General features: G+C 51.1%; 1 protein-coding gene and 1 pseudogene across 5 annotated transcripts; one reads left to right on the top strand and one right to left on the bottom strand.

Annotated features, from left to right (window-relative positions):
• Positions 1-3,579: 3,579 nt before the first annotated feature.
• CLN6 (CLN6 transmembrane ER protein) lies at positions 3,580-26,132 on the top strand. 5 transcript variants are annotated; one of them, XM_077128332.1, is made up of 7 exons: positions 3,580-3,718; positions 15,749-15,863; positions 19,050-19,148; positions 19,953-20,141; positions 20,479-20,534; positions 22,107-22,229; positions 23,191-23,689. In XM_077128332.1, exons 2-7 carry the CDS (start codon positions 15,861-15,863, stop codon positions 23,534-23,536), a joined length of 816 nt encoding a protein of 271 aa, XP_076984447.1. In that variant the 5' UTR covers positions 3,580-3,718; positions 15,749-15,860; the 3' UTR covers positions 23,537-23,689. The 5 variants fall into 5 exon arrangements, with proteins under 5 accessions (XP_076984447.1, XP_076984446.1, XP_076984445.1 ...); XM_077128331.1 differs by lacking the exons at positions 3,580-3,718; positions 23,191-23,689 and adding exons at positions 3,996-4,163; positions 23,708-26,132; XM_077128330.1 differs by lacking the exon at positions 3,580-3,718 and adding an exon at positions 3,996-4,163.
• Positions 7,781-12,128, bottom strand: LOC143656552 (non-selective voltage-gated ion channel VDAC2 pseudogene; annotated as a pseudogene).
• Positions 26,133-27,921: the final 1,789 nt, after the last annotated feature.

Raw genomic sequence — 27,921 nt, 5'->3', positions numbered from 1 at the left:
GGAAGTAGCTCAAGTGCCCATCAAACAATGAATGGATAAAGGAAATGCGGTATATACACTCAGTGTGATGTCATTCAGCCACAAAAAGGAATGAAGCTGTGATACATGTGACAATATGGATGAACCCTGAAGACATCATATTAAGTAGAATAAGCCAGACACCAAAGGACAAATATATGATCTCACTGATATGAAATAATTGGAATAAGCACATTAATAGAGTCAGGAACTAGAATACAGCTTACCAGGGGTTAGGGAATAGGGAGTGAGTGCTTCATTGGTAGAGTTTCCGTTTGGGGTGATGGAAAAGTTTTGAAATGGATGTTGGTGATGACAGTACAACATTGTGAATGTAATTAACACCACCGAATTATATATTTGAATATGTTTAAAAGGGAAAATTTTAGATTGCATCTATGTTACTAGAATAAAAATGTTCTGGCATGGGCCATGGTGGCTCAGCAGGCAGAGTTCTCGCCTGCCATGCCAGAGACCCAGGTTTGATTCCCGGTGCCAGGCCAAGCAAAAAAAAAAAAAAAGTGTTCCGTAGCTGCTTGTTGAAGTGTGCTTTGAAAATTATTGCTTTTTTCTTTGTATATATATATATAGTTATATTTTATAACAAAGCAAGGTAAAATAAAAAAATAAACAACTATAGGCAGCTATAATAATATTAGATAAATTCCTGAAACAAAAAATTTGAAAAAAAAAACTCATAGGAGTACATAACACTAACAGTAAACCTTATTGTAAACTGTGGCCTATAGTTGACAGTGTAATTATAATAGAATTGTCTCATCAATTGTAACAAAGTTACCACACTAATGCAAAGTATTAATACTAGGGAAAACTGTGTATGTGAGGGAGGGTTATATAAGAACTCTATATTTTCTGCCTGATTTTCCTGTAATTCTACAACATCTCTAAATTAAAAAAAAAACTTTAAAAACAATAAAGAAAGAAAAATAAAATACTTGATTAAATTATAATCGAATCACAGAGGGAGGCTCTGCTGAGATAAAAATTAAAGCCATTGGACTAGATAATCCTAAAGGACCTTCTCCATTGAAAAATTCCTTGAAGCTGTTCACTGAAATTGCAGTTCAGACAGCTGCAACCACTTACCCATCTGGTGTGCAGGGACCGTGTCCCCGGAGGGTTGCAAGCAAGACCCTGAAAATGTGTACTCCTCAGACGCAACATTTGGCACCAATGTCGCTTGACACGCCCCCTCCAAATTTCCATGCAATTTGAGAGCTAATAAAGACGGTATTTTAAGGAGTCCTGATGGGACAGGAAAGAGTGGGGATGATGACCCCGCCAGGCTGGGAGCTTTCACCTAGTTCATTCCAGAAGACCTGGCCCCCCTGGCGGCCTGGACTGCGCTCCACTAAGCGGGCAGCTGAGGGCTCCAGGCAGAAGGCAGATTTGTTGGTATTTAAGGGATTGGGGGATTAAATGGGACAGAAAAGCCCCCTCCATACGGCCTCATCCTCTGACGGGTGGAAGGCCACCCCTGAGTGTTATTAAATCATTGATTACATCATGAGCACTTCATGTCCTTTCCTCCAGGGCCACAAGGCTGATGAAGCCAGGACAGAATGAGAGATTGGAGTGAGCACAGGAAGCCTCAGTTCTTCCATGGTGTATTCACGCACCAATCTGCAGATCAGAGTCGCCTGACAAAGCCGGAGTTAAACCTGGGATCCAGTCCCTTGAGGATTACCATTAGCTGACCTTGGGGATGCTATGTCAGCTCAGGACCTCAACATTCTCTGCTGCAGAATAGGGACATTCCCTGTTCTGCTTATGGCACGGCAAGGATCAAATAAGAGAATGAAAGTTGTAAGGCAAAAGCGCATTTCAGCAGGGCTGCAGTGCGGGGGTGGGGGATGGCCTTTGGGCTGCTGGAGCCCAGAAAAGGGCTGATGGAAAATGAGCATCTGGTCCAGGCAGCCCCAGCTCTCACAGGCGAGGAAGGATGCATTGGTTCCGAGGCAAAAGGAGAAGGACTAAAACTAATAAAAATCTCCCAAAAGAAAAGACAGGAAAGAAGATAGAATGGAAGTAGGCATATTACTTCATGGAGGGATAACTGGGGCCCAGAGAAAGATTATTGTAAATAACAAGTCTACCACACCAGGGTCTGTGCTAAGCCCTTTGCAGAGTATTACTTCATTTCATCATCACAGTCCAATGGAGTCAATGCAACAAACTTCTCCGTGTTGCAGATGAGTAAACTGAGGCTGAGAAGAGTCAAACAATTGATCCAAGTGTTACAGCTAGCTAGCAGTGGTGCCAGGACTGAAACTCAGGCAATCTGCCCCACAGCCCAGGCTCTGTTCTCTGGATTTTCCCTCCAGTAGTGGCCAGCTATCCCTCTCCTTGACATCACTTGGCTTGTAGATGCATTACTCTAATCTCTGCCTCCATCATCACATGCCTTCTCCCCTGTGTCTATATGCAAATTTCCCTGTCTTATAGATACCAGCATATTGGATTTAGGACCATCCTAATCCAGCCTGACCTCATCTTGACTAATTTCATTTGCACAGAACCCTATTTCCAAATAAGGTCCCATTCAGAGGTGCCAGGTGGACATAAATTTGGGGGGATACTATTCAGCCTGGCACTGGTTCCTTTGTCTTCTATATTCCTATAACTCCCAATTTGTCGGCCCAGCTTCCCAGTTCTCACCTGAGCTTCAGGTCTACAGGTCCAACAGTCTTTTTGACTATCTCAAGCTTAATGTGTCAAAGGGTGACTCCTCATTTACCCTAAGCCTGATCCAACCCACTTCCCAGTAGGTGCCTCCATCCAACTACCAAATAAAGAACCTGGCAATGGCCTGAACTCCCTCTCCCTCACCAGGGGTCACAGCCACGGTACCTCCTACCCCACTCTCATGTCATCAATTCTCTCCTCCCCACCAGTCTAGGCCCCTAGTTAGAATGGCTGCTGCCCTGCATCTGGGGTCTCCAGACCTGCCTCCTGTCCTTGGAAAGGATGGGCTACTCCCCTGCTCAATCCCCCTGTTTCCCATTCTCAGGGCAGAGCATCCCAGCTCTGCGCTTGTCCCTCCCCCAGGTCATCTCTCCTTGCTCTTGCTCTCTGCACCCTCTGCTTGTTCTCAGTGAACTTCTCTCTGTTCCTCCAAACCCAGCACCTCTCTGGATACTGGGTCTCCTGCCTGGCTGTTCCCTCTGCCTGGAACACTCTTCCCCCGTCAGCGTTTGGCTGACTCCTGCTCTGACTTCATCCTCAGCTCAGAAGTCACGGCTGGAAAGTCTGCCTCCAGAAGCCTGTCTCATCCCATCCCCTCTTCATCTCTAAACTTTTCCCATCATACCACCTACCAATTACTTCCCCCACCCCAACTGTAAGCCTTACTAGAGAGGGTCTATCTGTCCCTCTGTGGAAAAGTGTCTGAATGAGAAAGAGGCTAAGTGACTTTTCCAAGACCCAAGTGAGTAAGAAAACCAGGCCCGGAATCTCTGGTCCCTTCCCCCAACTTGGAAGGACTTCGCTGCTCCTCGGTGCCCTGCCCTGCCTTACCCCACCGCTTATTAAATTCCAGGCAGCAAGGGTCACAGAGTTGACGTTTAAAGAACCATCCTTCTCCTGAGGAACCAAGGCGTCTGGCACAGCGGGAACGACTTGCAACCCTGCCCAGATGGAATCCAGTCTTGTCTCTTCCCAGTGGGAGCTTTTGGGTCAGGTTAGCCTTTCCGCAGGTCCCTAGCCCGCCCCTTCCCAAAACTCGGGCCTCAGCCAGCCCAGGCAATGGTCGCTGTCAAGCGACGCTGGGGAGGCCCTTCGCCCTTGCTCTCTGCGGTGGATGCCACAAAGGCGGGGCCCCTCTCTCCCCCAGCCCGCCCCCGCCCCCCTTCCCCCCCCCTCGCCCGCGGCTGCTGCCGGCCCCGCCCCGGATCCTCGCGGGTCCCGCCTGGGCCTCGGGGGGCGGAGCGCTCGCCCGCTCGGCCCGCCCCTGAGGTCGCCGCGGTCCTGCCGGCCGCAACGGCGCCCTGCTCCGGAAAGCGGGGCTGAGGGGCCCGTCGGCCGGCGGACCGGACAGTCATGGAGGCGGCGGCGCGCAGGCGGCAGCACCCGGGAGCGGCGGGCGGCCCGAGCGCGCAACCCGGCGCCTCCTTCCTCCAGGCCAGGTGGGCGCGGGCCGGCTGGGTGCAGAGGCCCGGGCGCTGCAAACGCCCCCCGTCCCCCGCCACGTGTCGGGGTGAGGGCGGCCGGTGGGGACCCGCGTCTGCGACGGGGGCCCGGGCTGGAGCGCGGCGTGGTGGGAGCCGGAGGCTGCAGCCGGAGTCGGGCTTCCCTGGACTCGCTTTGCAGCCTCTCCCTCGCCCACTCGCCCACGCCCTGCGTTCCCTTCCTGGGGATCCCGGGGTCCCTGAGGGCCAGCGCCCCCCTCTCCGGCCCCGCCGTCGCCCTAGTGATAGGTTTCCCCGGCCCGGGTCTGGACTCGCGGCCCCTCTCCCCCCGCCCGCGCGGCCGGCGCTTGGGCAGTCACCGGCTAGGGAGACCCCCCCGGAGGGCGGGGACACTGCGGGTGGAGGGCGCCGGGCCCCGAGGGCACCTCCGCTCGCTCCGGGCCGCGGCGCATCAGCAAACCCTAGGGGCCACCTCCAAGTTCTCGGGGATCCCTCCCCCCCCAGCCCTAAATGGGACTGGGATTCTGCTTTTAATCGGAGGCTCTCCGTGTGCCGGGAGTGTGAGACTGCCGAGACCGCGGGGAGCAGTGGATGCCCCCAGGGGACAGAAGTTTTTCCTGTTGGGAGGGGGCGGAGCGGATGCACGGAAGCCGCGTGTGTGCGTGCGTGCGTGTGAGTGTGTGTGTGTGTCGCCTTTTAATCTTTCCCTCCATTCTGTCTTCATCGTGTTTTACTGACCAGAAACCTGCGTTGCGTTCAGAAGGCATTCATTCAGCGCTTACGGTGTGTCCGCTCCGCACCAGGCCCTAAGAGGAGCCCGCCAGCGCCAGCCGCGAAGGGCTGAACGCCTGGGAGGGCCGGGCGGAGCAGAGCCCGAGTGGGGACGAGGCTCTGTGAAGAGGCACACTTGAGCTGAGCTTCAGAGCACTCGATGTGGACCCGGGGGAGAAAGGCTGTTTCAGCTAGGGAGGCGGTTTGGAGAAAAGCCGGAAGTGCAATGGTGCGGGAGCTTCGCCACCCTAAAAAGAAGTGGCGGGAGGATGCAGAACGATTTCATAGCCACGGGGCTGGGTCTAGTGTGAGGTGCCTACAGCCGGGGCGCAGTGAGCACCCCGTAAATGTTAGGCCATCGGTGCCTCACTTGCCTCAACCGAGTTCCTGCCCTGAATAGTAGGTTAAGGGAGCGGCCTTCATTCCACAGACACTGGGGAGCCACGGAAGGTTTTTGAGCACTGGCGCTCTCACAGGCAATGTTAGAAGGTTTTTGGTGTGATTTCGGATGACAGATGCTGGGGAGTCTGGGCTGGGGTTAACTCTTCTCTGAGGGAAGGGAAATGTGGACTGAGGGGTTTTGTGTGTTTTCTTTTTTACTTAGAAACAACCTGCTTAGCACACACTTTAAACCCATTAACTCCTCTAAGTCTCACCTCAGCCCAGATGGGTTAAGGAGCCAGTGGGAGCCCCCAGCCCACTTGCCAGCTCTTTTCTTCCAGGGAGTCTCTTCTGGCTAAGGGACATGTCATCCTGGATCCCCATCAAATGGAGGGGGAGGGGGTCTTTAATTGCCCCAAACTGTAGAGCCCCAATTGTAATAGTATCAGATATGATATCAGATATGGTTACCACTTTATCTCAAATATTACCAATTACAATAGTGTCAAATATGGTTACCACTTTATCCCTCATGGTTCTCTGTCCAGCATCTTATTCAGGCTTCACAACACCTGTGAGCTGCCAGGTGTCGTGTCCAATGTACGGATGAGGATATTGAGGCCCAGAGAAGTTTATCATTGGCTGGCAAGAACCAGGGTCTGAGCTCATAGCTTCTAACTCCTGGTCTCTGCTCTTACTACTCTACCTTGGCTGCCAAGAAGTGATGTCCTTTTTGTCTCTGCATGAGCTCCCTCCCAGCCAGGACACTTCTTGGGGATGGCGGGAGGGCCTCTCCAGACACCTCTCCCTCCTCAGTGGGTGTCTCCAGACCCACTCCCAGTATTATTGCTGCTCAAGACAGAAGATGGATTTATCCTGTTCAGTTCCTAGGAAGTGTGGCTTCCCTCTGTGGCATCTGTGATTTGCTTGCACACCACTTGTGACAAGGGGCTCACTACCACTCAGGGTCACACTTTCCAACTCCCAACTGCTCTGTTAGGCAGCTTTTTATATTCCTGTCAAAGTAATACTTGCCACGATTAAATCAAATGTTATAGAAGGGCTTTGTGTAAAAACTGACAGCCCTCTGTCCCACCCCTCCCCAGCACCAGAGATGACCATGTCAGCCTCTTTTATCTGTTTCTTCCAGAATTAAATTTATATTTCTAAATAATAAGCTTATAATAATAACAAACACATTAGTACTTTTTGTGGGCTGGGACTTATTCAGAGCTCTTTGCATATGTTAGCCACAACCCTTGAGGTAGAATCTACTATTATTCCCATTTTACAGATGAGGAAACTCAGGTCCAAGATCTGATTAGTGGCAGCTGAGATGGGAACCCAGCAGTGTCCAAAGTCCGTGCTCTTACTAGCCAGGTTGGACTACTATTTCTTGGTTTATCAATTTTAAATATCACCTACTGACTTCCTGCTATAATTTAGCTCACTTATACCTCTCCCATCTTCCCAAGATGGTTCTTTTTTTATCTTCTAGGTATTATGAATCAGTTTCCTAAAGCTGCTGTAACAGAAAGTATCATAAACCGGGTGGCTTAAAAAAACAGAAACTTATTCCCTCTCCTCACAGTTCTGTAGGCTAGAAGTCTAAATTCAAGCCATCAGCAGGACCAGGTTCCTTCTGAAGGTTCTAGAGAAGAGCCCTTCCTTGTCTTCAGCTTTCTGTGGTTACCAAGGAATTGGCTCATGGCTGCATCACTCCAGTTTCTGCCTCCATGTTCCCTTGGCCATCCTCTCTCTGTGTGTGTCTGTGTGTCTCCAAATCTCTCTCTCTTTATAGGGACACCAGTCTTTGTATCTAGGGCTCACCCTAATCCAGTAGAATCCCATCTTAATTTGATCACATCTGCAAAAACCCGATTTCCAATAAGATCGCAGTCACAGATCCCAAGGGTTAGGATTTCAACATATCTTTTTTTTTTTTTTACAGGCATCTATGCTCTTATTTTATTGTAATCTAAAAAAGTTTATGGAGTTATTCTAGGGACACAGTGGTCTTTATGGCACGTAGGTAAAGAGCAAAATGCTCAACATACTGGGGAGTTTTAATCCTAGCTGACAAGTTTTTAACTCTGCAAATACTTGGAGTCATAATTATGTACACTTGTTTTATTCATAATTTGTAATGTACTGAGATACCAAAGTATTTCTAATGATGGTTGAATTTAACAAAATTTTTTTAACCTCATCTCAAAGCACCCACTGCTCCATCTCATTCAATGGCAATGTATCAAATGTTAAAAGGAACATAAAAACAAACATGCACACAGTTGCAATTTTAATAAAGATGTTTCATTATTGGTGGGTAGCACATTTAACAGTTAAAGGCATTTGAATAATGTATAGGTGACTGCACGACTGCAGCATTAGTAACTAGATAACCAATGCAACTAGAAACCAACTAACAAATAGATGTCTAAATATTTAAAATACAGCTCTTGTTTAGATCATCCTTTGTTTTGATCACCTTCTTGGGAGGAAATTTAAAAAAAAGTCTGATGGTCCCACTAGAAATATATTAAGGCCAAATCACCCACTATCTGTTCCCAGAGGTTCTGCAGCTGGATTTAGTCTCCAACTCCAGGACAAACCCAAGTTTGTGGTCTCCAGCATTAATGCACTTCCCCCCTACCAGAGCGGATGTTGTAAGTTTCACCTTAGGCCTCGGTGTCTGCGTGTAGCCCACCCCAATTAAACAAGGGTTGCTGCATTTTGCAGAAATAGAAGCAGTGGGGTCCAACTGATATTTAGCTGCAATGCCAAAACGAGCGCAGTTGGTACCCGATGTCCAAGCAGGGCTTACGGAAGTGTCGAGATCTTCACACAATTTCTGATAAATTGATCCGCCCAACTCTGTCCTGTCATTGACATTAGTGTGTAGCTGCAATCCTGCAGCCCACTGCAAGGTTGTTCCTCATCCATCTGCTTGGATTTGGCACCATCAAAGGTCGCCTGGTAACCAGTAGCCAGCCCTCATATGGATTTCAGGCCCAGCAAAATCAAAATCAACATCACAACCGAGGTTTATGCACTCTGGCTTTGCAAGAAGACTTGATTTTACCACTTTTCTTTTCCATGTTTGGTAAGAAGGTGGTATCAAATGTCAGTTTCAAACCTGGACGAATCTGGTCTTCGATTGTGCCCAGAGTGTTATCAGCATTCCATTTTCTTGTGAAAGTGAGGCCAACCCCACACAGAATGTATTTGCTCTCCAAGGCCCCAGGATCTTGACCAGTGTTGTGTTAGCTGAACCAGATGTTGAGAATCCCATGCCACTGCATGGCTTCGTTTTCACATCCAGTGTCACCAAGCCAAAACCAAATTCTTTGTTGAAAATATCTCTAGCCGCTCTGCCAGGGTCAGCATATGATGGAGGATGCACATTCCTCTGCCAGCTCTGCCCAGAAGGCGACACGGTGAGGCCAAGGGAAGGGGTGAGCTGGCTGTCTCCTGAGGGGGTCACCGCTCGGCCCCAGCTGAACCCACTAGGCTGGTTCAAGACCAGGCTGAAACTGGAGGATGAATATCTGCCACCATCCCCACCTTCCCTCACCAGGACCCCACCCCCAACATATCTTTTTGGTGGACAAATTCAGTCTTCCACAGCTGCTACTTTTAGTTTTCTAGAAAAACTATCTTTAGGATATTCACACGCCATTATTTCTTTTTTGGTCAACTTTGAAAGGAGGATATTAACGTCCCAACCTTACCCTTAGCTTTCCTCTCCCTTTCTCCCAACTCCTTCCATCTGTATTTCTTACTTTCATGTTGTCAAGGTTGACAATATTTACCATGACCATAACTGTCTTTCCATGTTTTGTCTGTGGAATGATTTTAAACCTTGAAAATTTTTATTTTTTTATTTTTCCCTCATTTGTTTATTTTTAATCCATATGTTTTACTCATCTGTCAATAAGGTAGAGAAAAGGAGCATCAGACACAAGGTTTTCACAATCACATAGTCACATTGCAAAAGCTATATCATTATATAATCACCTTCAAGAAACATGGCTACTGGAACACAGCTCTACATTTTCAGGCAGTTCCCACCAGCCTCACATATAACACACCATAACTAAAAAAGGTGATATCTATTTAATGCGTAGGAATAACCTCCAAGATAACCTCTCAACTCTGTTTGGAATCTGCCAGCCATTGACACCTTATTTTGTCTCATTTTGCTCTTCCCCCTTTTGGTCGAGAAAGTTTTCTCAATCCCTTGATGCTGAGTCTCAGCTCACTCTAGGAGTTCTGTCCCACATTTCCAGGAAGGTCCACACCCCTGGGAGTCATGTCCCACGTAGACAGGGGGAGGGTGGTGAGTTCGCCTGTAGTGTTGGCTGAGAGAGAGACGCCACATCTGAGCAACAGAAGAGGCTCTCTTGGGGGTGACTCTTAGGCTTAATTTTAAGTAGGCTTAGCCTATCCTTTGCGAGGTTAAGTTTCATATGTACAAACCCCAAGATTGGGGGCTTAGCCTGTTGCTTTGGTTGTCCCTACTGCTTGTGAGAATATCAAGAATTCTCCACTTGGGAAAGTTGAATTTTCCCCCTTTCTCACCATTCCCCCAAAGGAATGGGGGACTTTGCAAATACTTTTTTATTCATTGTTCATTTCACTCTGGGATCTATCAGGGCATCACTCTGGACAAACCTAGAAAATCTCATGCCCTACTCAAGGTTCCATGTACTTATGGTGTTCAATTAAGCTGTCCACATAAGTTATATTAGGACATGCACTGGTCAAAAAATAAATTCTGTACCAAAAATATTTTTTGCTTTAGTCGAACACAAGTTAAAGTTTTAAATATAAATTACCATCTATTTTCAACACCCTCCAGTATTGACATTCCTTTGTTCTTCCTCATGCAAAAACATTTTTTAATTTGTACATTTAGTCACTATCATTATACACTCTAGGCATTCCTAAATTATACCATCTCAATCTTTATCGTCTATCTTTCCTTCTGATTTCATTTGTGCCCCCAGCCCTCCTCCCTCTATCATTCTCACATTCAGCTTCATTCAGTGTTCCAACATTATTGTATTACAGTTAGGTAGTATTGTGCTACCCATTTCTGAGTTTTTACAATCAGTCCTGTTGCACATTCTGTATCCCTTCAGCTCCAATTACCCAATATCTATCCTACTTCTATCTCCTGATGGTCTCTGTTCTTAGCTGAAATTCTCCAAGTTCATTCACTAATGTCAGTTCATATCAGTGAGACCATACAGTATTTGTCCTTTTGTTTCTGGCCTATCTCACTCAGCACAATGTCCTTAAGGTCCATCTGTGTTGTTACTGCATAACTTTATTCTGCCTTACAGCTGCATAATATTCCATCGTATGTATATACCACAGCTTGTTTAGCCACTCATCTGTTGATGGACATTTTGGCTGTTTCCATCTCTTCACAATTGTAAATAATGTTGCTATAAACATTGGTGTGCAAAGGTCTGTTTGTGTCCTTGCCCTCATGTCCTCTGAGTAGATGCCTAGCAATGGGATTGCTAGATCCTATGGCAATTCTATACTTAGCTTCCTGAGGAACCGCCAAACTGCCTTCCACTGTGTAAACCTTGAAAATTTACATTATTTTAGCCCAACAAATATTGTTCTCTACAGAACCGAGTTATGTCCAGCAATTCCATTAACCATCCATAATGGATGGGTTCAGGTGTCAGCGTGGCCAGGTGATGGAACCCAGTTGTCTACAAGGATATTTTGTGCCTGGCTGATAAACTGGAAGGCGAGTTTATTAAATCATCAGTCAGTTGATTGCAGCTGTGACTCATGATATCTATGATCCATTAAGGTGTGTCTTCCGCAAAGAAGAGAATCCAATTAGTTGAATTTGATCCAATCAGTGAAAACTTTTAAAGGAGAAGAGAGAATTTTCCCTGTTTCTCCAGCCAGCCTCTCCTGGGGAATTCGCCCAGACCCTTCATCAGAGCTGCTAGCCTTGAAGCCAACCATACAGCTTTGGGAGTCTTGCCTCCCCACGGTTGCGAGAGACACTTATAAATCTCATATTTACAGATATCTCCTGTTGTTTCTGTTCCTCTAGAAAACCCTGACTAATACACTTTCTTATAATACTTTTGTTTTTCCTGGAGTTGCTAAATTGTCTTTCTTCTTTTCTCTCATTTCATTGTTTTGTTCAAACTTCCCATCTTGTCAATATTTTACCAATCTTTACTTAGAATAAAAATCAGCCCTCTAGGGGAGTTATATGGAACTCTGTTCTTTCTGAGTAATTGTTCTGTAAGCCTACAACTAACTGTTCCAATATATATATATATTTTTTCTTTTTGGCACATGGGCAGGCACTGGGACTCGAACCCGGGTCTCCAGCATGGCAGGCAAGAACTCTGCCACTGAGCCACAGTCACACCACCCCTGATGTATATTTTTAAATCAGCCCCTCTATAGTCCCCACCTAAAAACCCCTGCTTAACTCGCCCAAGAAAAGACCCCTTTCTCTTCTACCAGGCTGTCCTGCAGATGCCACTGGATGCCTTGAGCAGTTTAACTGGATGGTATGCTCTCCCGACTGTTGTGGTTTCAGTTTCCCCATAAGGTAGACCTGTAAGTTGTGGGGGAGAGAAAAGGCCAGCTTCGTTTCAGGTTACCTGAAAACCACTGTGCTTTCACCAGTGTTCTTTGGCCAGGGCTGGCATGAGCTGGTGGCTCAGTGTGTGATGTCTCAGGACACAGGGACTTGTCTCGAGGCTTGAGGTTGCTCATCTCCAAGCTGAGGCTGGGGAAGAGAATGCCTTTACCCTCCATGACTACCATCCCATGTCAGGATCCCAGCAGAAGGAAACAAGCCAGGTACTGGTCACTGTTGATTCCCCAGCTGGATGTCTGCCCTGTGCTTGCCTCTTTTCCCTGCCCTGCTAAGCTAGGATGGGCTAATGACAAGGCTCTCCATAGACCAAAGTGCCTCCCAAGGTAAAGAGAGAAAGTTGATGAGCCCTGAATGTGTGGTGCCCACAGCTTCCAGAGACCCATACCTAAGCACTTCTACAGTGTGCTGGTCTGAATCTGTGGTGAACCCTAGAAAAGCCATGCCCTTTGATCCTCATTCAGTATTGCTGGGTGGGAGCATTTTGATTGTTTCCATGAAGATGTGACCCACCCAATTGTGGGTGGTAACTTTTAATTAGATGATTTCTATGGAGGTGTGTCTCCACCCACTGAAGGTGGAATTGCTTACTGGAATCCTTTAAAAGAGGAAACATTTTGGAGAGAGGCCCTTTTGGTAGAGCCACGTGAAAGCCAGCATATGCCACCATGTTCGCCATGTGCCCTTCCAAGCTGAGAGAGAAACACTGAATGTCATTGGCCTTCTTGAACTAAGGTGTCTTTCCCCGGATGCCTTAAATTGGACATTTCTATAGACTTGTTTTCATGGGGATATTTTCTCGATCTTAGAACTGTAAACTAGCAACTTATTAAATTCCCCTTGTTAAAAGCCGGTCTGTTTCTGGTATATTGCATTCCGGCAGCTAGCAAACTAGAACACACAGGTTTTCAAAAATCCTTTAGTCCTTGTACCAACCATCCCACTCTTTGCCCATTGTTTTTGTTTCCTAGGCTGCTTAAGCAAATACCATAAAATGGAGCATGTTAAACAATGGGAATTTATTCACTTACGGTTTGGAGGCTGAGAAAATGTCCAAATCAAGGCATCATCAAGGCAATGCTTTTTCTACAAAAACTGTGGCATTTGCAGGTGATGCTGCCTACCCGCAATCCTTGGTTCTTTTGTCACATGGCAAGACACATGTCCGTGTCTCCTGTTCTCTTCTGCATTCTGTTTCGGCTTCTTGCTTCCTATGCCTTCTCTTTCTCATGTCTGAATTCATTCCATTTATAAAGGACTTTAGTAATTAGATGAAGACCCATCCTGATTGGGCTGGCCACACACACATTAACCGAAGCAACCTCATCAAAAGGCGCTACTTACAATGGGTTCGATTTTATACAGAGTTCCATATAACCCCCCTAGAGGGCTGATTTTTATTCTATGTAAAGAACGGTAAAATATTGATAGGATAGGAAGTTTGAACAATGGGATTAGATTTAAGAACACGTTTTGCTGGGGTACATAGAACTCTAAACCACCACATCCATTTTGGAGATTTCAAAGAAAAAGGAGCAAAAGGGATTTTATCCTCTTTCTCCATATACATACACGCTCTCCAGGCCTAGAGGTTATCCTTATCTCCTTTTTGAGGCCTTACCCCCATGGTCACTAACGGGAGGGGGGAGGAGGGCCTCATGCCGGTCACTCATCTCCAACCCCTGAGCAGACCTTACAGTGTCTGGACATCTGCCGAGTCTACAACCCAGCTGATTCCTCCCTTCTCTTCCTCTCCCACCAGTAAGCCAGGCATTTCGACTCCATGCAGTACCTTTATCACTTCCACCTCCAGACCTTTGATCCTGCTTTCCTGCCTTGGTAAAGCTGTCCATCGTGCTGCAAGGTCCCCTTCCTTCATGCAGCCTTTGCATAGTGGAAGGAGCTCTTTTAACCAACTTCTGTTAGAAAAGTCCCACTGGGCCAGCCTGGATCACCGGCCATCCCTGTGATCAAGGAAACAGCTCCTCTTAACAGGAAGCGGGGAGTGGGAAATAGGCCAAAGAAAAGGAATAGGTGCCCCAGCTCCTCACTAGATGGGTGACTGTGACAGTCACCTAACCCCTCTAAGCCTTGACACCCTCTTTGTAAAACAGAAAGGGGGCAGTTCCTGCCTCCTGGTATAGCTGTGAGGATTAGATGAGAGGGTGCAGATAAAGTGTCTTGCATAGTACATAGCTGGTGCTCACTTAAGTGGTGGGGACACCGAGAAGAGGTGACAGGAAGAGTTAACTGACCTGGGGAAGGCCTACTCCACCCATCTTGTCTGCCAAGACCCCCCCCCCCAAGTCTTTGCCTCCTTGGACCCTGGGTTCCTCTACCAGCCCAATGTGAGCTGCTCTTGGAATTGGCTTTAGAGGGCCCCACAAAGTTACAGAAGGAAGGCCAATGGCTGCATTGAAGAGGAAAGTTTTCATGGTGACTAAGCTGGCATTTGCCACTAAAAAAGAATGAGTAGCGTGTAGTTGAGATTGATTTAAATCAGCAATAATTACTGAGCATAAACTACTGAACTGAGAACTCGGGGGAACAGATTCATGTCACACAGCTCCTGTTCTTGGCACAGATGAGATGATAAAACGCACATCTCTGTCATCTTAGGAGGGAGTGGGCTGCTTGTCACTAGAGGTTTGCAGGAAATGGCAGGGATACTGTGAGATTTGGACTCTTGTGGAGAGGGGGGTGAGATAAGAGGATCTTAAATGTCCCCCCCTTTCCTGAGAGTCTAGATGAAAGAACAAAACTCCAGCCCCATGATGTTATGACCTGACAGAGAAGGAAGTGCCCCCTGTAGTGGCACAAGGGGAACTCTGGGGAAAGGGTTAATCAGGGAAACCTTCCCAGAGGAGGTGGCATGTGTGCTGGCCCTTGAAGTTCAGCTCATCTGGGAACAGTAGATAGCAAATGACTTCGCTGACAGATCAGGCGCCTGAAGCTGGGTTGTCACGCGGTACTCCATTTCTTACCATGTCTCTTGCATCAATTTATCCTTGCTGGCTTCCTGCTCAGGTCCCACTCTGGACAGCCCTTCTCCACCTGGAGAGAAGAGGGACACAAGCAGCTATATGCTTTACCTCCTCATGGTTCAGGAACCCAAGGGGAAGCCCTAATACCATCCCTCTCCCAGCTCCATCTCTCTGTAAGACTAAACTCATTGGTGGGTGCGAAATCTCATTGGAGGGTTCTGATTGGCCAGCTGGGGTCACGCGCCCACCCCGTGGCCCAATGACGAAGGGCACAATGGTGGGATAGAAAGAAGTTCAAACTCTGAGGCCCAGTCATCGAGGTGTGACCTTGGGCAAGGAACTTAACCTCTTCAGGCTGAGTTTTTTCACTTATAAAATGGAGTAACATTTCAACCTCAAAGTTTTTCCTTGGGGATTAAAAGAGTTAAATATGATAATACGTATAAAGAGCTAACAATAGTGCCATCATCCCTTGTCACGCTTCACGTTTTTCAGCTGCATTGCATCCTTTGCTGCATTTGATTCCCGTCATTCCATGAGGGATGTAGTTAGCATCCCGCTTTAGCAGTTTCCCTCCCGAAGCACAGAGAGGCTGAGGTGGGGGCAGATGGAGTCCATGCCCAGGACCCCTTCTCCTTGACCACAGGACCAGACCCCAGTATTTCCAGCAAAATCCTCCCCCTAAAACTTTATCTTTTGTGCTTCTCCCAACACCCGGGACGCTCTGTGGCTCACCTCTGGGAGAAGACTCTCAGGGGAGGGGAGAAGAGCTGACCTCCCTTCTGGTTCCTTCCTAGGCACAGCTCCATCAAGGCTGACGAGGCTGCCCGCGCTGCCCCCTTCCACCTCGATCTCTGGTTCTACTTCACCCTGCAGAACTGGGTTCTCGATTTTGGCCGCCCCATTGCCATGGTGAGTGCAAAGCTGTGGACGGAGCTCCAGCCAGCAGGGAGGAGACCTAGTGGGACTTAAATTTGCTGAGTGACCTTAGACAAGTCACTTGCCTTACCAGTAAACTGAAAGAAGAGCCTACATGCTCTCAGATCTGTTAGCCCTGTGACTACGGCCAGCGAGGCAGATGCCAGCAAGTGGGGCCCTGCCCCTCTCGACCCACATCTTATGCTAGTGAACCAGGTTTAACCAAATCACCAAGCCAGGCAGAGAATAATGGGAAAGAAAGTGGAGCGTGCCCTCTGTCTTTCCCTACATCCTTGGGATATTATTTTTCTGGAGGTGAAGGATATAGGCTGATGTTGCATATCACATAGGACTGAGACTCTCAAATAATATTTAATGTCACCTGGGGAGCCACCTTCTTCCCCCCCGCAGCTGCTCCATGCATCAGTATACAGTAGTGCCCTCCACAAAGGAGATGAATGCTGGAAGAGCCCCAGAGCTGCTCACCTGTCATTAATAAATAAATGAATAAATGAAACATTTCAAAAAAATTAAAAAACCAGAATGTGAAAAAAAAAAAAATTCAGCGAGATGCCATTATCTGCTAATTGTTAACTGTTTCTGATAAAATAATAATGCATGCTAATTATAATGCAAATTAGCAGAGCCTTTTGGAAAGCTGTTTGGCAAGATAATAATTAGTATGTAGGATAGCGCCTAATTGGTAAGTGCTCAATACACCTTTATTGAACGGATAATACCAATGAGGGTAAAGAGAGCCATTAACACGTGGAGTGCTTACTCTTCTAGGCCCCGATCTAAGCTCTTTATGTATTTCAACATATTTAATCAGCCCTATTTTAATCCCCATCTTATAGATGAAGGAACTTGAGGATAGAGAGGGGAAGGAACTGGCTCAACTTGCAAGTGGCCGAGCCAGGAGCTGAACTTGGTCACTCTGGGCCCAGGGCTACCCTCTTCCCAGCAAGGTTAAACTCCGTCATGTGGGCCCTGGCCCAGATACTCCTCTCCTAAGTATCTGTCCCAAGGGAGTAATCAGCAAGAAGAGAACAGTCCCTATACCCAAAGATGTTCGTTGCAGTGTTACTAATAATAGTCAAAAATTGGAAATGATTCAGTGTCCAGCAGTAGGGACTGGGTAAGACAAATTTGCTGTATCCAGTATAGGGAACTTTACCTGGGCATTAAACAGGAATTATGAAGACTGTAGAGCAAATGGAAAATGTCCACAATTTAATGTCTCAGGAGGAAAAGAAAAAGATTCCTAAACAGCATCTAAACTGACTGGTTAGAGCCACAGAAAAGCTGCCCTGGCAGTAGAGTCAGGGAAGAGAAGTTATGGTGTTTGCTGGTTGTCCTTTCTGCAGACTTCTGTAGTGTTACCATGTTTCTTGAAAACACTGAGCAGAAGTCAGGATGCCTTGTTGGGTTTGGCAGTGACCTTGGACAAGTCACTGCCCCTTGGGCTTCAGTTCGCTCATTTGTAAAACGATTGTTGTTTGGACCGGCTGCTCTGAGCCTCCTTCCTTGAAGGTCCCACATATTGAGGCCAAAAGAGCTGCCCCAGGGAGGGCGCGGCAAGGAGGAGAGATGGGGTCAGGAGTAGGCTCGTGACTCTCCCCACCCTCTAGGACTCAGCCTCTGCTGGCTTGACCTGGAGCCGCTCCCCCAACCTGCAGGAAGTTGCTGTGTCCATGCAAGCCTGAGGGACTTGGGGGGAGACCCTCCCACGCTTGCCCCACGGGGAGGAGGTTCTGAGAGCTGCAGCAAATACACACCTGGCTCATGTCTTCACTGGGCTTTTCAAATGAAGGGATGATATTCCACATTGTAGTAATTCAGAAGAAAAACTTTTATAAGTTGTAAAAGTAATACGGAGTAGTTATAAAAAGTTGATTCACACTTAGGTATGTAAAGAAGGGTTCAACTCCCCCACGCCTTTGCAGTGTTTGGGGACAGCCCATGTTCTCTGTTCATACAAACACATACATGCGTACGGAGGGCTGTATCTCCCCCTGTGCTTTTTCCCTTAACCAAAATGAGACTTTACTCAGCAGATTATTCTGCAACTTGCTTTTTCTTTTGTTTTTTACCTTAGACTAGCTCATTGATATCTGCCCATGTATCTAAATATATATAAGTATATCTATTTCTGTTTATAGTTTCTTAACCTACTCTAGTAAAGATATACCACAATTTATTCAACTAGTCCTGTTTGGTTGCAGAGTCATCCTGTTTCCAGTATTTTGTTATCACAAAGACTGTCTCAGCAAACGTACATCCCGATATAAAGACAGGGAGATACATAGACAAACGGAGACTCCTGTATCCTTGGGATTTTATTTCTGAAGGTTCATTTCATTCAAAGCATTTAACTCAGCATTTCTGAGTTAAGAGATGCACATTTAAATGTCTGATTGAAACTTGTAGTCGTTACACATGTTCTCAGTCCGCAGATACTGGAAGTTTGGGGGAAAGGGGTTGTCACAGAGGGATCGTCACACTGACCCTGACGAGGCCTGGATGCTCTGGGCTAGAGGGAGAGGAGGAGAGGGCATTCCAGGGGTGGGCGCTGCCTGGCCTACTCCCTCCTTCAGGCATGGTAGGAAGAAAAAAATTGAATCTCCTTGTTTTTATTTTCTACTTTGTTTCATAAAGTATACTTTTCACCTCATTGGAAGAGGTACATCTGCTCCGTGGATGGAGCCTCTTTCCACGCCTGGGCAGGCTACTGGCCAAGCGGTCAGAACAGGCCATGGGGTGGCAGAGTCTTGAGGCTCCTAAAGCTCCAGTCAACCCCCGGGGCACCCCTCTTGTGTTATAATTGGGGAAACCAAGGCCCAGAGAGGGGAAGGATGTGCCCAAGGTCACCCAGCAAGGTGATGGTGGAGCCTCCCAGCTCCCAGACCAATGTCTGGGGACATTTATTTAGTACCTACTGGGAGAGGAGCACGGGGTCAAGGACCAGCTTGGTATCTACTGTGTGACCAGGGTCAAGTCCTTTTACCTTCTCTGGGCCTCTGTTTCTCCATCTGGAGATACCTCTGCCCGGGGTTCCCAAGGTGGGTCTCTAGAGATCGCAGAAGGAGTTAAGTGTGTGGACGGGGGCTCGGGGGGCTAACTCCCGGAGGAACTCGTGGTCTGGGCCTGCGTGAACACCGTGATCTCCATCCTTCCCAGCTGGTATTTCCTCTCGAATGGTTCCCGCTCAACAAGCCCAGCGTGGGGGACTACTTCCACATGGCCTACAACATCATCACCCCCTTTCTCCTGCTCAAGGTATGGCCCCGGCTCCCTGCCTCCTCGGGCAGCCCCCCTCCCTTCCCACCCTCATCCCAGGTGCGGTGCTCATCTTGTCCCTTGCCTGATCCTGGGGGATGGCAACTGTGAGAAGGAAGTGTCCTATGCCTGGCGCCCCCAGGGAGGCAGGGGCCACCTCCAGCCAGCAGGGATAGAGGAAGTTTCCCCTTAAAGAGACGTCTGGTCTGGGCCTTAGCCTGTTGTGCTTGGGGGTGAAGTAGGGGGGGTGTTGAGGGTAGAAGGAGCTGAAGACAAGGCCATGCTTGAGAAACCATAAAGCATTTGGGGAAGCTGAGGCAGAAGGAGTGATTGGGGTGCCCACAAATTCCATCCTCTGGCCCGGGGTTCCCTGACTTAGGGATGTCACTGAGATCACAGAACTAAGACTGCTCTAGTAATATCAGCTTTGCACTTTGCCAAATAGGAGCTCAGAAAACAGCCGCTACCATCTATCCCCAAGGCCTAGAGGCTGAGCACAACGAGGGGTGTGGAGGGCTGGGCCTGGGACCCCAAAGCCTGCACTGAAGGCCTGGCTGCCAGCTGCAGCTCATGGTTCCTGTGTGTCCTTGGGTGATGAGCTGTTTCCTCTCTGGGAAAATGGGGCGCTCCTCTGCTGGGTTCCCAGGGATCATGTGAAAATCTGGAGGCTGGTCTGGCTCCCAGAGGAACCCACTAGCTTCCGAGTGACTTTCCAGTGATTTGTGTCCGTGCCACACCGGGAGGGAGGCGAGGGAGGGAAGCGAGGGTGACCTGCTTTGTGACCTGCCTCCCTGTGGACCTCAGCTCATCGAGCGGTCCCCCCGGACCCTGCCTCGTTCCATCCTCTACGTCAGCATCATCACCTTCATCATGGGCGCCAGCATCCACCTGGTGGGCGACTCCGTGAACCACCGCCTGCTCTTCAGTGGCTACCAGCACCACCTGTCCGTACGCGAGAACCCCATCATCAAGAACCTCAAGCCGGAGACGCTGGTAAGGCCGCCTCCCCTCCCTGTGAGTAAGCACTACTGCACTGTCCATCCTGGGAGTCCAGAGAAATTGCCCTACCCATCGCCATGCCGGACCATCTTCCATGCAAGAGAGTCTGCCGTCACCCTCACCAAGCTAGGATGCTAGTGTGTTATTAGCAAGTGGCACTGTTAACAGGCTCCCACCTGGCCTCTGGGAATGGGTGGGACCATGAAAGTGGGGGGTGGGGGGAGGCTATACTGGGAGTAGGGAGAAAACTGGCCAGAGAGGCTGCTCGGGGCCCCGACACCCTCCGTGAACCAATTGCCCCTTTAACCCTGCATGCCCATGCCTCCCCCAGATCGACTCCTTTGAGCTGCTCTACTATTATGACGAGTACCTGGGCCACTGCATGTGGTGAGTGATGGGTCCAGCCTGGGCCGAGAAAGTGTGCAGCATCCAGACTGTCTACCCCAAGGGGTCCTAGCCCCTGGCCAGTTCTGCCACCAGCCTCAGGAACAAGGCCCTGGGTCTCCATCTGTCCAGTGGCACCGCTGGAATGGCGGTCTCTCCCCCTGCGAGGGTTCTGAGCGCATGGCCCCTGGCAAGGCTGCCCCGGATGCTGGGGCTCACTGGCCCCAGACCTAGCTCTTGGCCTCTGCCTCCTCCCAGTCTGGCAGTACCCACAGCGGTCACTAGGGGGCAGCTAGCAGCTGTCACCCCTCCCTGGCCTAGCCTGCAGCCTGAGGGGTGGGGGAGGGTCCTGCAGCCTGACACACACAGCCCCCCAAGGGTGATGCAGGGGTGCAGACAGAAGAGGAGACTCCCATCCAGGGCAGGGCCATGATCTGGGGCCATAGAAGCAGGAAGAAAACTGAGAAAGGACCCGTTACACCAGACTAGAAGGGAGGGGGTGCAGAACCCCCGGGGGGAACCCCTCTGCCCCCACCTCACCCCGCAGTCTGGAGGAAACTTCAGAAATGTGGGCTCAGCCCAGGAAGATTCAGGGCCCAAGCTGGGAGCAACCCAAGTGGTCATGAGTTCTAGCCCTCCGCTTTATACAGGAAACACTGGGGCCAGCGGGGGAAATTGCTAGTAAGTGACGGAGCCATCATGGCAGCCAGGGGGCTTCGTCCTGGTGACGTGGACTCACTCATGTCACACGTGCCCTGCGCTTGTGTTTCTAGAATCTGTTGTGGGGCATGAAAATTTGGTCTGCCTGCTCAGCGAGGGCTTGTGGACAGGTCTCCTGCCCGCTGTCCCTGGCCATTGCTGTGGGACTCTTCCCTCAGAAGGTTGGAGAAAGGAGGAGGAAAGAGGAACCAAGACCCTGAGAAATAACCGGAGAGGATGTGGGGATGGGGAGAGGCAACCCGGGGGGAGAGGTGTGTGGTGGGGGATGGGTAAAGGGACAGGGCAGAACATGAGAAGGAGAAAGGGGTGTCTGGGTCAGAGTAGCCAGGGAGGGGGGAAGGCAGCAGTTTGGGGCCAGGGGATGTGGATGCATGGCGGAGGGTGTGGCCGCGGGGCTGAGTGTGGGTGAAGGGGCTTCCCGGAACTCCTGGGGGCTGCTGGCCGGTGTGGTTGGCTTGTTAACCCCTCGGGCCTCTCCCTCCTCCCCTCTGCAAGGTGTACCCCTTTCCAGGCCAGCGTGGGGCCAGGGCTGCTTGTGTGGGGGTGTGCACAAGAGGGGCACGCGCATGCACACACACACACACACACACACACACACACACAGACCCCGCCGTGGGGCCTATGAGCCTCTGCTCTGCATCACCCTGGGAGCTGCCTCACCTTCCTGGTTCCAATCCTGCCCCACCTGGACCCCCAGGAAAGGCCAAGCAGGGGCAAGCGCCTCCCCTGAGCCTGGCATTTTGTATGCCATGAAGTGATACCTCACAGGACGGTGCTAGGCCCGGGCTCAGGGTGTGGGAAAGGGGGCCCGGGCACAGCGGGCAGGCCCCTGAGACCTGGGCCTCCCTGTTGCAGGTACATCCCCTTCTTCCTCATCCTCTTCATGTACTTCACTGGCTGCTTCACTCCTGCCAAAACCGAGAGCTCGATGCCAGGAGCGGCCCTGCTCCTGGTAGTGCCCAGTGGCCTGTACTACTGGTGAGTGGACACCAGCACTGGGCGTTGGGAGGCATGGACGGGCTCTTAGTCCCAGAGGTAAAACTCCAGCCGAACCTGCGGGGTCACCCCAGGTAGGACTTTCCTCCTGGGGGCCCCTGTTTCCTCCTCCCTGCTGTGGGACTGAGAGTACCTTGTGGCTTCTTTCCAGGAAGCCAGGCCTGTGTGTGACAGGGAGGTGGGTGGAAGGAGCAGGGATGCACAGACTCTCCCTCCTCATTATCCCCCCACCCCCCAGCATCAGCGCCACCTCGGGACCAGAATCTACCTCCAGCTCCAAGCCCTAGAGAGCCCTGTGGGCCTCAGTTTCCTCCTCTGTGAAATGGGGATGGTTTCAGGGGTAAAGAAAGGGGCTTTACTGTGACACGCACCATGGAGATGGCAAAGGGCCATTATAGATGGCCTAGGCCTCAGCTGGGCTTTTGTCCCTCCCGTCACGTCCCTTCCTGAACACGTGCCCCTGGGGAATGTGGAGGCCTCCCTGGAAATGAAACGGGGCCAGCTCCAGCTCCCTCCCACATCCTCATAATCTATTCTCCCATGAGGATGGGATCAGTGGGTGTAAACTACAGCCAGAGGGAAAGAGGTTAGACATGAGAAAGGGCTTCCTGCCCAGTTCTTCCCCATGCATGTTCTTTCAGTAATAGTTACAGGAGTCGTGGGAATCATTTGTTCGGTGTAAAATGTGCCCAGATAAGACATGTACACAGCTCATCTCATAACCTTGGGAAGTGAGACCAGATACTGCCACCACCCCTTTTATAGGTGAGAAAACAGAGGTTCCCAGATGTCATGTAACTTCCTCAGGATCTCACAGCCACTGAGTTGCAGAGCTGTAGTCCCCGGAGTGGGATAGGTCAAAATCACAGTTCTCCTTAGAGGCAGGGCAGTGGACCAGATGACCTCGCAGAATAGCTTCCAACAAGTGTGACTGTGCTCCCAGCTATGTGCTAGGTTCTGGCGTGGATGCTACAGGGAACCCTGGAGGTCTGTGTCCCAACCTTCAAGGAGACAGTAATGACAACCCCATAAATTTGGAACTGCATTTCCAAGCTCAGATGCCTACAGAAAGCAAGCTGGTAACAAATGCATCGAGCAGGCTGCAGGTGATAACAGGGAGTGGCGGGGACTGTGGCAAAATGCCCTCTCTAAACGGGGCAGCTACTTCTCTACTCAGTAGTCACGTGGGAATACAGGCCCCACATGACCAGAGAAGCCAGAAATGCACATTTTCAGACAATCTCCTGATGTTTAAATATTGGCAAGAAACTCAAAAGTTTAAAAAGTAGTAATTATACAAGCCAAACCAGCACGGCGCCCATGAGCTTTGCTCTGAGCAGCACGCTTCCCCAAGCCCTCTCGCTCTGAGCTGCTCCGACGCTGAGTGGGATGCAGGATGGGGTGGCGTTGCCATGGCACCCGCCTCACCGCTTCCCACACACACACACCTGCCTCTTCAGGTACCTGGTCACCGAGGGCCAAATCTTCATCCTCTTCATCTTCACCTTCTTCGCCATGCTGGCGCTCGTCCTGCACCAGAAGCGCAAGCGCCTCTTCCTAGACAGCAACGGCCTCTTCCTCTTCGCCTCTTTCGGCCTCACCCTCCTGCTCGTGACGCTCTGGGTCGCCTGGCTGTGGGATGACCCCACGCTCAGGAAGAAGTACCCAGGCGTCATCTACGTCCCTGAGCCCTGGGCCGTCTACACCCTCCACGTCAGCAGCCGGCACTGAGCAGCCCTGGTTGCCCTCCCGATGGGAGACGGGCCGTGCATCCGAGCCCACGCTGCGGGTACACGCATGTGTAACTGGCGGCTGGGAGGGTGGGTGAGGGCATGCACCGTGTCACGAATGGGGGGCGGTGCGCATGGTTGTAGGCCCGTAGCGGGGTGCATCCTTTTAAGACTCATTGCTTTGGTCAAGCTTCCATTGGGTTTGGTACTTTTCAGGGCCAGATTTAGTTTTAGGAACCTGGTCCCTTCCTTCCCGCATCTGACCGGAGGAGGGGGCCAGATGCCCTCTGGTAGCTGTGCAGGAGAGGCCTGGGTGGGGCAGAGGAGGGCGCCAGGGAGGACATGGCGTACCACACACCACCTGCTTCATCCCTCAGGCCCACCTCTGGCCCAGAGGCTAGATTACATGGGAACACGGACTTGCCATGGATATTTGAGTAAATCGTACTTCCCCTCCTGGGCCTCATTTGTACTAGATGGACCCTGGGTCTGCGGCTGCTGATTCCTGGGGCAGCCTTGGATTCAAATGGCTGTATCCGGGAGGCCCACCTGCCAGTCACTGCCTCTCCTACCCTGGGAGGTGTGCACACCCCCAGACCCTTCCCCAGCCTCGGACCCTACAGGAGATTGAGCCACTCGCTCCCAGGAAACCAGCGTGCTCTGGAGCCAGGAGTGCTAGCTCTCCAACTATCTCCCACCTTCTGCAGAAGCTCCTGCCTCCCTACTCACACTCTAGAAGAATTGGGGCACCCCCTCTGTGTCAGCCTGATCACAGGTTTTTAAGCTGCAGCTGAAGGCAAAGTTCTCAAACACTTCCACTCCTCCCTCCACCCCATTACAGGAGTGGAATGGACATCTTGAGGCTCTCTCCAGTCGTTCTGTATCTCATGTCTTCTGCTGATGGCCCTGCTCCTAGAAAAAGGAGGCCTCCTTCCCAGCAAGATGGGGTGGGAGGACACCCAAGCACTCTCCCCCCACTTGCCTACTCCCAGACATTGGGTTCTGGTCTTCTTATACAGCTGAAGGCACCACAGCCTCTTTCCCGGGCCAGCAGCAGCCCACACCTTGTGGGGCTTCGTGACCCGCCTGTTCTTGTATTCTCAGATGGCCCCATGCCTCAGCTCCTTTTATGTTGGGGTCCCCATGCAGCCTCCCTTAGGGCTCCTGCAGCCCCTGAGTCAGCACCCATCAACTGGCATGAATAAAAGTCTGCAGAGCTAAGCCTGGCTGGCTTAGCTTTTTGGTGTGAATTTGGGATGCAGGAGAGAGTTCTCTGGAGGGGAAAGAGACTGGCAGATCTGGGGCTTGGGCTGGATGGAGCTGGCGGCCCTCTGTAACTGCAGCCCTGGGCAGGCGGGCAGACCCCCTGGGCCCACCCCGCCTCAGGTCTATGCAAGAGCAGGTGCTTCCACTGCCCGCTGGCCCTCCATGCCACTTAGGCTCCTTGGGGGCAGCAGTGAGGGGGCAAGAAGGACCTCCTCTATGCTCTCTTCAGCAGAACTAGGGGATTAATTGGGCTTGGGAAGGAGGCTAAGGCATTCCCAGACCTGCCCCTCAAGGAGGCCACATCGAGCCCCCCAGCCATGCTGCCAGTCCCATTGCGGAAGCACAGAGGGTGCCCTTTGGGGGAAAGGCAAGGGGGCTGGTTTTTTGGAGGTTGGCTTTCAGCCTTGGGTAGGTCTCTTGATCCCGTGGGCCTTGGCTTTTGCTATTCAAAGGTGCTCGGGCTCCGCACACAGGAAGAGCAGTTCTGCACATGAGACATTTTGATGTGCCCCTGGGAAGAAGTCCACTTGGCCAGCAAACATCTGATTCCTTCCCTACCTAGAGGGCACCTCACCTTTAAACCCTGCTCCAGGACAGTCCTCCAAAGGACTTAGGAATAAGCAGGGGCTGGCCAGTTGTGTAGGGGTGTAGAGTCTGAAACTTACACAATTTGGGAGATGGTTGGGGCTCAGGTGGGGGAAGCTTTGATAAGAAAACTTTTTTTTTTAATTGTGCATAAAATTTAGGCTTGGAAGTGACTATTTAAAATGGAAAATACATCACAACAACTTATTTGGAGTCTTGGACATTCATATCCCCTCTTGACTGAAATCCCCCTGGGCAGTTTGCTAAGAACACTTCCATAGAAATAAATAGTGATTGCAACCTGGCTTCGCTTCACTTGGAAAACTCGAGGCCTCTGGTTCTCAGAGTGAAGGCCCTGCCGATCAGGGTAAGGATGACCTGGGAGCTGCAAGCAAATGCAGACCTGCCGAAGGAGGAGACGTGGGGAGAGGCCTCCTGGTGATTCTGCCACTCAGGTTGAAGAAGCCCCCCTCTAGGCCCTGGCTACTTAGAGTGGGGTCCCGGACCTGCAACATCGACTTCACCTGGGATCTGGGAGCAACAGAGCCTCGGCCCCACCCAGACCTGCTGAGTCTGCATTTTAATGGGATCTGCCTTGATTCTTCTGCATCTCCGCTCCACAGTTCCCCGGAGCCCCCGAGACTCCAAGGACCAGCGAGGGGCCTGAAGCCTGAGCTTCCTGGATCCTCCATTCTGGGGCTTCCAGGATTGAGAGAAGCGGGCTCACCAGTGAAGGGGCTCAGGCATCTCCGGGGCCCAGGGGGGTCAGCCTGACTGGGGGTGGGGGGAGGGGCCCCGGGAACTTGCATCTCTGGTGGACCCAAGCTTGTTCTCTGAAACAAAGCAAACACGGAGTGGTGGAGACTGTGCAGGACGGGCATGTCTTACAGAATGCCTGCTGCATTCCTGCCCTGGGGATGCAGACAGGCCACAAGCCAAGACCCAGAGCCCTTCTCATAGAACCATTATAAAGCGTTGGGGCCCTGAGGGCCCTGCTCCACGGTTCCTTGGACAGAGTGTGACCAGGGCACGGATGAGATGGTGGGAAAGAGAGGAGGAGCTCCTGGGACCAGCGGTGGGGAGCAGGAGGGAAGAGGCTAAGAAGTCACGGTAGTGCCCAGGGGCTGTATCTGCTCCCAGCGAGGGGCCCAGAGTTTAAGAATGAAGGGGTATTGGAGGTGTTTCTGTTCCGTTTTGTGTTGAGGTGTCCCATGCACAACAAACGATGGAGGGCACGAATCCCAGGCGGATGGCTGGGCGGATTTGGGGGTAGTGCGCCCTCATGTGGCCCAACGGAGTAGCGAGGGCATAGCTATTAGGACGCCTTTGAGGACACGCGACCCTGATGCCCTCCCCCGCCTGACCTAGGCCCCATGGAAACGTCTATCTCCCGTGCTAAGCCTCTTCCCCAAAGCAGGGAACCCCCGAGAGCTCCCTGTGGGCCTCAGCTCTGTGTCCTCGCCAGGCTTTCCCTTTCACCTCCTCCTCCTCCTGGGGCTGCGCGGGGAGCGCCCCTCCTCTCCTGCCGCGGTGCCATCCGGCCATCCCCCTCCTCATCCTCGCGCCCTTTTTTCCGCACCCGACAGGGAAGAGCTGGAATCCTCAAACTGCAGTTCCCCGGGTGGAGGCACACGTGTGAAGGGACTTGGGGCAATCTGGGGGGAAAGAGGACTTTCCGCATGCAGGTGGTCGGGGAAGGAGGGCGGGAGTAGGGCCCCCCCAGCAGGCCGGGTTCAGCCCGGCGCCCGTGCGCGCCCGTTCCCTGGCCAGGACCCAGCGGTCCCCCGGGCGGGAAGCCCGCGCGCAGGCACCATCCGCGACGGGCGCGGCCCTCCGTGGGGGCGCTGGCAAGGTGGGCGCAGGCCTGCCTTGGGGGGGCCCATATCGAAGGCTTGGGTCTCAGAGAACCACTATAAAGGGCTGGGATCCTGAGGGCCCTGCTCGAGGGTTCCTTGGACAGGGTGCGACGGGAGGAAGGATGAGATGGCGGGAAAGAGAGGAGGGGCTCCCGGGGCCGGGGGGAGGCAGCAGGGAAGGGGCTGATTAGTCCCTCGCCGTGGGCAGGGGCCTCGGGCTCCACCGGAGGGAGACGG

This window comes from Tamandua tetradactyla, chromosome 14, assembly GCF_023851605.1.
Source record: "Tamandua tetradactyla isolate mTamTet1 chromosome 14, mTamTet1.pri, whole genome shotgun sequence".
NCBI classification, from domain to species: Eukaryota; Metazoa; Chordata; class Mammalia; order Pilosa; family Myrmecophagidae; genus Tamandua; species Tamandua tetradactyla.
Note: the sequence above shows the minus strand (reverse complement) of the source record. Positions and strands in the feature narration are given on the sequence as shown.

What these genes read in the sequence shown, in the direction of transcription:
- CLN6 (XM_077128330.1), top strand. Translation starts at nt 4,078, where the DNA reads ATGGAGGCGGCGGCGCGCAGGCGGCAGCACCCGGGAGCGGCGGGCGGC. An exon ending in TTGGCCGCCCCATTGCCATG is followed by an intron (nt 15,864 to 19,049) that starts GTGAGTGCAAAG and finishes CATCCTTCCCAG; the next exon opens with CTGGTATTTCCTCTCGAATG. An exon ending in CCCAGTGGCCTGTACTACTG is followed by an intron (nt 22,230 to 23,190) that starts GTGAGTGGACAC and finishes CTGTGCTCCCAG; the next exon opens with CTATGTGCTAGGTTCTGGCG.